This window comes from Condylura cristata, unplaced genomic scaffold (genome assembly GCF_000260355.1).
Source record: "Condylura cristata isolate star-nosed mole 26May11 unplaced genomic scaffold, ConCri1.0 scaffold00006, whole genome shotgun sequence".
Lineage (NCBI taxonomy): Eukaryota > Metazoa > Chordata > Mammalia > Eulipotyphla > Talpidae > Condylura > Condylura cristata.
Genome location: NW_004567107.1, coordinates 1,834,222 through 1,843,768, shown reverse-complemented (window position 1 = coordinate 1,843,768; position 9,547 = coordinate 1,834,222). Strand labels below are relative to the sequence as shown.

At 59.5% G+C, this 9,547-nt stretch overlaps 1 protein-coding gene across 3 annotated transcripts in view; it reads right to left on the bottom strand.

Annotated features, from left to right (window-relative positions):
- The window catches only part of DDX31 (DEAD (Asp-Glu-Ala-Asp) box polypeptide 31), a 109,238-nt gene that overhangs the window by 44,155 nt on the left and 55,536 nt on the right, over positions 1-9,547 (bottom strand). For all 3 annotated transcript variants that reach the window (XM_012721329.1, XM_012721332.1, XM_012721330.1), the window contains exons 4-8: positions 5,687-5,946; positions 5,513-5,588; positions 4,585-4,628; positions 3,606-3,676; positions 2,925-2,989 (exon numbers count right to left, since the gene is read on the bottom strand). In XM_012721329.1, the coding sequence (XP_012576783.1) occupies positions 2,925-2,989; positions 3,606-3,676; positions 4,585-4,628; positions 5,513-5,588; positions 5,687-5,946 (516 nt within the window). The remainder of the gene's footprint in view (positions 1-2,924; positions 2,990-3,605; positions 3,677-4,584; positions 4,629-5,512; positions 5,589-5,686; positions 5,947-9,547) is intronic.

Here is a 9,547-nt window from a genome sequence, read left to right as displayed (position 1 = left end):
GGTTGAAGCGGCTTCATCCTCCCAGGGCTGCACTCCAATCCGCAGGCCCCCAGGGCGGGCCCCACTGCTGCATCTTCAGGGCAGCTTTGTAGCAAAATACTGGCTACAAATGTAAACCAGAGGGGTGGGGGAACACTTATTCTTTCAGCTTTCCCAGCACCGCCCTGTATTTAAAAGTTGTAACAGCAATAGTCACAATAGTCAAAGAAAACAAAGCAACCCACCAGGGCCCTCAGATGGTCCTGCCCGCTCTCGCTCAGGCCCCTGAAGGAGTCGCAAGGACACTGTGCGGAGTCAGGCCCATCTGGCTGCAGATTCAATTACAGGTCGGGTTTTCGCAGGGAACATTTACCCGCGAGGAGAAAAGGATTTGGAGTTCACACTGGAGTATGCGGTGTTCAACATGCACTCTGGGAGGCTGAGCGGAGGCCCAGCGAGGAACAGTAAACATGTCAGCACAGCATTTCGGCGACGCTAGCAGGTTCTGACATTCCAAACGGTGTTACTACACAGCAGAGAAGAAAGGAAATCAACTCCTCGCAGGCAGTGCGAGTGAAGAGGATGGATGTAACGTTAAAAAACCAGAGCCAAAATAAGACAACAGCGAAAACAAGGCAAAGCCTGCTCCGGCCCCACTGCCAAAGTAATTTAAGGCCGCCGGTGCCTGGCATCAGCTGCTCCCGCCGAAGGCGCCTTTTTACAGGGCGGATGACTTTAGTCACCTTGAAGGGTCTTACACTGACTATCAGCTCAGATGAGCGACGATAATCTGGGCCTGGAAAAGACGGTTCCCCAGAAAGTTTCGGTCGTCAGAAGGATGAACCGAACCGACATCAGAAAGTGTTTGGCGGATGAGAGCAAGTGCACCATGTGCTGACGGCCCGAGCAGGCCCGCCCCACCCCGCACTTGTGCCTGGAAGGCCTGCGCTGCCCTCAGCTGCCAGCCCCACTCAGCCCTCGGCCGAAGGGGAGAGGCGCAGGGATGACGTGACTCGGCAGTGCTCGGGGAGCAGAGCACGGCCTCGGCACCGGCTCGCCCACGCCCCAGCCTCCCAAACCCCCGCTGCTATGAAGAAAGAGCTCTCTGCCATGGAGAGGTTCTCCTGGGGCACAGAAATGAGGCTTCGCCACATTATCACGATAATTTACATTTTCCCGTCTTCAACTGTAGGAATCACCTCACTACAAAGTGCCTTAAGGCAAGAAAAGTATCAGCCACCTGGAGGAAATAAAATTCCTCACCTCTCTCCCTCAGAGAAAATCAGTATGAGTAGCATGATAAATAGCTTTGTCATATTTTTGAGTGTGTAACACACAGATGATTTACGAACCGGAGTCATGCTATGCACGGCTTGGTAACCCCTCTTTGACCAACAATAACAAAGGACAAATGCTAACAGCAAAACAGCACTCTCGGTGCGGTGTAGGGCCCGTCACTGGACAACTGTGGTTTTTTATTAATTCAGTTACTTAAATAAGTCAAGGAACTTCCGACTTATAAAACAGCTGTACAACTAGGACCAAGCAGCCCCGTGCCCCTCCCGGCCGGCTCCGCTGTGTGGCATGGATTCTCAGAGCCGCAGGGCAGCGGTCGCTGCCAGAGTAGCCACAGACCTGGTCCGAGCGCCCTCCGGCACAGGACAGCGATGAGGGCCTCGAGCTGCCGTGGCTGCCGTGCGCCTTCGTCTCCGGGAGCCCGGGGGCCGCTGCTTTTGGCCTTTATGGCCCTGGTACTTTTGACGAGGACTGGCCGGTAACTTTGCGGACTGTTCCAGAACCAGGTCTGCCGATGCTCATTTATGATTCAAGTCACACATTTTGGCAAGGAAACCATGAGGTCAAGCTGTCTGCGCCACGCACGCCCTGCCCTGGCAGCACGCGAGGGCCACGTGTCTCATCCTGGGGGGCAGCTCTGAGCACTGGGGGAAGGTGAGGGCTACAGGCTCCCCAGGGTGAAGTGCTGCCTCTCCCTTCGTGGTCGGGGGCAGCTTGTGGGGAGAACCTGAGGCCGTGAGAACCCCTTTCACCACACTTCACGCCACGACGCCCGGCCTGACAGCAGAGTGCACTTCCAGTGCCCGCACGCCCGGTCGCGCCGACTGGGCTTCTGCTGCAGGGAGGGATTTCTCTTCTCCCGTGAGTTTAATAACTCACTCCCGTCAGTGGGGACGCGCGGATGTCGCTCCAGCCCAGGGCGCTGCCCGAACACCGTCAGTAACTGTCCTGTCACCTGAGTGTGCGGAGGCTTGCCGCGTCTGGCTCGCGGGCACTGCCAGGCAGCGATGGGCGACTCCCGCCTCTTTCGGGCAGCACACTCACCTCCTATTGCAGCCGATCCCTCAGCCGAGACTAACCGGGCTGTGGGTGTCTGTGGGGTTCTGGCCTAGGTGCCGAGATGCTGTCTACAGAACACGGCATTGTCTGGGAGGGCCTATGGGGTGCGGTTCTGGCCCTCTGGCCCGGGCATGAGCTAAGTGCTTCCCAACCACAGCTGAGCGCTAGACACGAGGTGCCCGGCTGCCCGGGCCCAGTCCGCAGCATCGAGCGCTGCTGCCAAGAGCACGCCCGGCCCCTCCCCGGGGCGGGGGCACCGCCTCCAGAGCTACACAGGCGGAGGGCCCAGTTCCACGGCCTTCACGAGCTATTCAACGGGGTGTCGGGGCGAGGGGGTGGTAAGGAGCCAAGATGGACGAGGTCAAGCCCACCGCACACAGAGCCCGGCGGGTGAGCCCGGTCCACTCTGGGTGGAGCCATAGCGTCCACTCCACTCTGGACGGCCTCTCCTCGAGAGGCAACGTGCTCACGAGAAACATGACTCAAAAAGGTGAGGAAGCCGCGCTGCGGGCAGACGCACTGCTGCCACCGCCGCTCCCCGCCGGCCGCCGGGTGACGCCGCGCACGCGACAGACGCGCCTTGTACTCACTTGTATTTTCGCCTTCATTGCTTGAAGGGACTGGACCACGGGGATGCAGTAGGCAAGAGTCTTACCTTTTAACAAAGGACAAAGCAGTTACAATCACAGCCTCTGAGGCTGGAAGGGAAGCAGCAGCGGGGAGGGGCTCCGGGGAGGGCGGGCGCGCAGGCGCACGGGCACCGCCCGGCCACAGCTCAGTCCCGCTCAGCGGATGCAGCCTCGCAGCCTGGGCCCTTGTCCATCCGGGAGGGGACACAGGACACCCTTCCAGATGACCCGAGGAGCGCAACCTGACGGCTGTCTCAGAGGCCAGAAAACGCCTCCTCTGAAGCAGCCTCCCCACACCACTGAGCTGCAGCCGTCGGGCAGGGCTTCCGCTGCCCCCGTGAGCAGGAGTTGGTCGGAGCCCGGCGCCACCTCTGAAGGCCACGGAACACAAGACTTCAGGCTCCCACCCGTGAGTGGTGGCTGGCTGGGGGAGGGAGAAGAATGACTTCCGCTGAGGACGAAGGCGGTCAGATGAGCAAGGCCAGACTACTCTGGAGCATGGCAAAAAGAGACAGGCAGACTCCAGGAATGCGCTAGAACTTGTATATACTTTCTGATGGCTCCATCCTGTCACGCTCCACCCCCTCCCTGTGTGAACAAGGGTGTGCCAAACCAAAGGGGAGGGGGCAGGGGCACACTGACCTGAGCCCGTCTGGGACCTCACCAGGGCATCTCTGCCCCCCAGCAACGCGGGGATGCTCTGCTTCTGCACGCTGTGCGCCAAAAGAAAGAAAACACACTTGTCCGCAACGCAGAATGCAACAGCCCCGCGCTGGGTTGGTCCGTCAGCTGCCACGGACGAGAGGCCTCAATACTCAAGTGAAGGTGCTAAGAGTCTTTTGACGAGTAGAAGAATAACATCTCAGATTCTGGAACTTAGCTAATTAAACTAATTAAAAAGCAAACAGGCTGGAGGGCAAGCCGGCACCAGCAGGAGCGCACACCACAGCCCTCCTGCTCCGCACCTGGGGCCAACACGTGCGCCCGGCGTGCGGGCGCGAGCCCGAGGCAGCAGGCCGGGGCCGTCGAGAGCTGTGGGGACAGGCTGGACTGCTGCCTCTCCCCAGGAGGCCCAGACAGGGCCGCACGCGCACCCCAGGCCGCGCCGGGCCTCGTCGCGCTGACTCCTACCAGCGCTCCCTCCAGGCAGGCAGGACCCACAGACACGCACAGCACGGTCCCTGAAGGACGAAGGCCGCTGGCACCACGCTGTGGACTCCTCTCCCCACACGCTGCCCAACTTTTCAGTGCCCGCTGCACCCGCTAGCATCCACTCCTGCTGCTAGGGGACTCTAAGTTCTGACTGGTAAGAAGGGGAAGGATAAATCGTCTATCCCGGGTAATCATTCTCCAGGAAGCGTGGGCAGCAGTGGGAGCTCGCAGGCACTGAGCCGTCTCAAGGGCCAGAGGGTGCAGCTGCGGGCTGCGAGCAGGACTCCAGCGGAGACTCAGCCTCTCCCTTTAAAAGCCAGAGACACGGAGCGCAGTGACAGCTGAGGCCTCGGGCCAGCGGCAGGGCCCTGCCCCAATGCCAAGAGGACACGGGCCCCGTCGCGCAAGGGCGTTCAAGTCCCTCCTGCTTACACCCCTCAACAGAATCAAGACCGGCTGGAACTCCTACCTGGTCATACTGGACATTTTTAAGACCGTAGTTAGTGTAGAAATCTACAAGAGAAAACAAACAAAATGGGTATTTTATCATTTTTGGGTAAAAGTATATTTAATGCTGGTAATGAGGAAACTGATGAGCATCATCAAATCAAGCTCCTCCAACCTGGGGTTCTCAGCCGGGCATGGTTCTGCCTTCCCCTGTGGGATATGGGGCATCTGGGGGAACCGCCAGTAGCCGCCAGCAGGGGAACAGAGGCCACGGGCACCGGTGAGAGGCATGGGCACTGCCACCCACACAGAGGCGGGCAGAGGGACCCGCCCACGCCACAGCACCGAGGCTGAGAACCGGCTGGAGCCTGGAGGTGAGAAACAAGCTGGAGCAGCCCAGCCCCAAAGGAGCAGGTAACCGACGAAGGCTCGGACAAAGGCGGTCCAGACCCAGCGCCGTGAGCTGTCCTCGCTCACTGAGTGGCCGGTCGGGAAGCTGTCGGTGGCAAACGCACAGGTGTCTGTCTGTCTGTCCGTACGGAGAGCGTGTTAGCCCAAGCTGCCTCTGCCCCGCGTCCCGCCCCACCGCCCTGCACAGCCGCGCCAGCTCAGTTCCTCCCCAGCTGCTTCCCTGGCTGCTGCCCCGGCTGCCCCCGCGCCCCCTCTCTCCAGGGACGAGGAGGCTGTCCCAAAATACGTCTGGGGAGGAACGTGTTTCCTTCTTTTAAAAGGGGGGGGGGGCAAAGGGTGAGAACACGACGTAACGGAGCAGGTAACAGAAGCGTGTGAACTGTCCTGGAGAAGTATCGACCCGTCTGGGGTCAGCCAGGTGACTTGGAACAGAAATAACCCTTCTCTGATTCTCCTGCCTGGAGTGTCTGTCATTTCACGGACAAACGGACTGAGTCAACACCCCCCAGAAACAGGCTGCGGAACAGAAAGATACTTACTAAGTGGGGGTGAAGATCCAGTTCGTGAAAAGCATCTGAAGTAAACACTTCCTCTTGCACCTGTTTGACTGCAGGTCTGCAAAGGACGGACGAGCCGCACGTGAGGCGCGGCCCCCAGGACGCGGGGGCTCCGCTTCATCCCTTTCGTTCCCAGCGGGCGGCACCTGGACTTACCTGGGGAGCTCCGGGATTTCAGGGTTGTTCTTAAACAAAGAGGAAGTCTTAACGCCCGCTCTCTTCTGCTCCTGGCGCTTAGCAGGCGTGCCAGGCGGAGGCTTCCGCAGACAACGCGCGCCCGGTGCCGCCCCCTTCCGCGGCTGCCGAGCCTGCGTAGCCGCAGCGCTCCTGGCAGGCAGGGGCGAAGCCTGGCCCCTCCGCTTTGCTGGGGGAGCCTCCCCGGATGCTTGGCATTTTCTCTTGGTGGCCTTTGCTGGCTGTGTCGTCCCCGGAAGGAAAGAGCAACGAGAGGTGCATCAGCCCATGAAGACGGCACTGGGAGTGAAGCCTGGCTGCGCGGAGAATTGCATCTCCCCGCGGAGACCATCAGGCCCCAGATGCCAAGCAGCACTTGAGGGCCTGCAAGCAGAGCCTCTGACTCGCTTTTCCAAAAACCAAACAAAGAACGCCACAAAATCCCAGCTCCTCCTCTACCAGACCTCACCAGCCAGCTTCACCAGCAGCTCCACCGAGATGAGGGCGAGGATGGGGAAGGGAGAAACAGTTCGGGCTCAGTGTGAACAAGTGGCGAATGCTCCCAGGGAAGAGAGCCGGGGCACGGGAGCCCAAGGCAAGCCAGGGCCTGGCAGTCACGGACCCGAGAGGAACAAGGGGAAATAAATCTTCTCCACTCAGAGCCCACCGGCGACTACACCCAGGAGGGAGACTTACGCCCAGGAAGCGGAAATGCTCATTACTGCGCCGCCTTGGAGAGCTGGGAGCACCGACCCGCCCCCTCAAGCTGCTCCCCCAGATCCACAGGGCCGGGAGACAGCCGTGTCTGGGCCGTTTCCATTCCAAATGAGGATTCTGCTCCATCCATCACCTCCACCCCCTCGATTTCCAGCCCTCTTTGCCTTTCAACCCCTGCCTGATCAGCCATTACAGACGGCAAGACTGGGTATTTTTTGCCTGTTGCTTATTTCTATAATGTGAATGCAGTTAAGAGCCTCCTATCCAAACAACTCTCCCCCCTGAAACACCCCTTTTTCTACTAGCTCTGGCCCTTTCCCACACGCATGAGAACACGGACACCGGGGACTAGCTAGCTTGTCAGGCTGAGTGCAGCTCTCAGAACACACGCCAATGGCTGGCCCCGCGGGCTTCCACTCAGCACGGCGAGCGCCAGACCCACCTCCAGGCACAAGGCCTCTGCTCCTGGCTCCACCAGGACCCCACAGCTGAGCGACTTAACCAATAAAGCGTCAAGTGTTTACATTAACCCAGAGAGCACTAACCGACGCCATTACAAACATCTTTTTACGGGCCCTCCCTGGTAGCACGTGGGTTGAAGCACAGCACTACGAAGCTACAGCAAACATTGCAGTGCGAGTTCGATCCCCAGCCAGGGAGGTGACCCACAGGGCGCAGCAAGCCTCTTCTGACCCGCCCACCGCTCCCCTCACCGTACTTTGTTGATCTGCCTGCTCTGCTCCCCACTCTGTCACTGGTGAATCCTCTCATCCCCTGCACCAGTGGCCTGTACCCCAGTTTTATATGCATAAATAAATAGATCTTTAAAAAAATGTCTTTTTACAAAGTTTCAAGTTGATTAATTTTCAGATCAGAGAAGAGGCAAGGTCAAGCCAGGTCTGCCAAATCACTTGCAAGGCGGAGGAAAACTCACAAATCTGACGTGACTCACAGGACCACAGGCCCAAAGGCCACACCCACCACACAGCTTTCCCGCCACAGGCTCCTCCAGAGGCCAGCAGCTGCTGCCTGCACACCCTCCTTTTGTCCTCCATTCCTCAAGGCAGGCCATTCTGTTCTTGACCAAATTCTAGAAGTTGGGAGGCACTTTCGGACATTGAGGCAAGATCTACCCCCTGGAACGTTCACCCACTCGTCTGAGGTTTGCTTTCAAGGCAACACACACGTGCTTCCTCTCCTACTAACTCCTCGTTCATGGCAACCCTTTTCTTCCTTCTTTGGACTAAGCGTTCCAGAGAGGCCACAGATTCTAGGTCCCTCATGGTGCCGGTCACTCCCTGCCCACCTCAGTTTCTCTTCAAAAGCACGTGCTCATAGCCGGGCACTGTGTTAAGACAGCATCCTGCTGCTCGCAGGCCGGAACCCAGCCTCCAGCACACCGCAGAGCCCTCCAGAACATGGCCATGGCCCCTCTCGGCCGCAGCGTGGCCTCTGCCCCCCGACCCGCACTTCTGGGAAAGCTCCGCTCTGCCCGCCTCGGCGCCTCTGCACAAGGCAGTCCACGCCACCCACCCACCCACCTTCACAGGGAGCTCGGAGCTCCTCAGAAAAGCTGCCCCGACCCTCTTCCCGCCTGCTTGGCTCTCCTACGCCCTTCTTCTCTCCAGCCCTCAGTACAAACGCAGAACGTGGAAGTCCTCACAGAGCGTCTGTCTTCCCACGGAAGGGAAGCGCCACAAGAAGTGGCTCTCTGTGCAGCCCTGCGCTGAAGTGCTCGGGGACAGTGTCTGCACCAAATGCGTGTGCAGGCAACACTTGTGAGGTGAACAACTGACTGCCACAGAAGTCTCCCTCCCTCTCTGCCATCAGGACACCCGAGGGTTGGTGGCTGGCTCTCCACCACCCCCAACACGTTCACTTAAAGAACTGACCCTTTAGCAGCTCGCAAGTGATTTGGCTGTGAAGATACAGAGCTGAAAGGCAGGCAAGCCCTGAGGAAGTCGGGACAGAGACAGAAGTGGACAAGCCCTGAGGAAGTCGGGACAGAGACAGAAGTGGACAAGCCCTGAGGAAGTCGAGACCGACAGAAGTGGACAACCATAGTCCACGGCTGTCTGCAGAGAAGAGGGGGCACACAGGCTATGGGATACAGGAGAAAGGCCACTGTAGCCTGCAGCAGGGGAGGCAGAGCTGGGAGGGCGCCCCAAAGTGGGCAAGGACACCCCAAAGTGGGCCAGGATGCACCTGGATCCTCTAAGAGTCAGCTGCACGACAGTAGGCAAGGCCCGTCCCTGACTCGCTCCGGCGCCGTAACAGAGGGGATGCCAGCAAGTGACCACCAGGGCCGAGGGCCTCAGGGTCCGGACGCCTGTCTGACGTCGAGGAAGACAAGCAGCCGTGCCACACCAGGAGGAGGCTGCGTCCTCACAGGTCCTGCTATCACGCCCTGGACAAGAGCTCCACACGAGTGCACGGAGGCAGAGCTGGGGCCATCTCGGGCTCGGTCCGGGCACGGACGCCTCAGCCCAGGCCTGACAATAATAATGCTGTGTGCCTCCACCGAAGTGCTGCATCCACTCGGGCTAGAAAACACCCCGGCCAGCGGGCCCGCACTGGGTCTGGAGTTGCTCTCATGAGGGAACACGCCCAGATGTTGCCCAGCATCCCAGGATGGCAGTCAGGGGCAGGTTTCTTAGGACTGCCTGCCAAACTTCCTGCAGGTCTGTAGAACTTGCTTTTTAAAGACTTATTTGTTTATGCATACAAGAACTGGGGTACAGGAGAGAGGGGGGCGGGGAGCGAGAGCCAAGAAGGGAACCGGAGGGCACCTGACTGTCAAGAGTCCAAGCACGCTGACGCGCAAGAACGGGGCTCTGGCAGCGTTTTCTCAGAGGGCTGATGCGCTGCCTAGGAGAGAAAGTGCCCAAATCCGAGCTGGCTCCTTCCTGGTGTCCGCAGGAAGTAACTTGTGGCTTTAAAAGACGCCAGCTCCGCAGCACCGTTTTCCCGGAGCAAACACCACCTGGGGGGCGGCCTTCCAGTGGGGGTGGGGGCCCAGCGGGCCCCGTTCCGCCCTGGTAGGGGCTAAGCTGACGCGCAGCATTCGCCTCCACCCCAGCCCCAGCCCGACAAGTCGATGCCACGTTCGAGGCGTCTCCGGGGGGG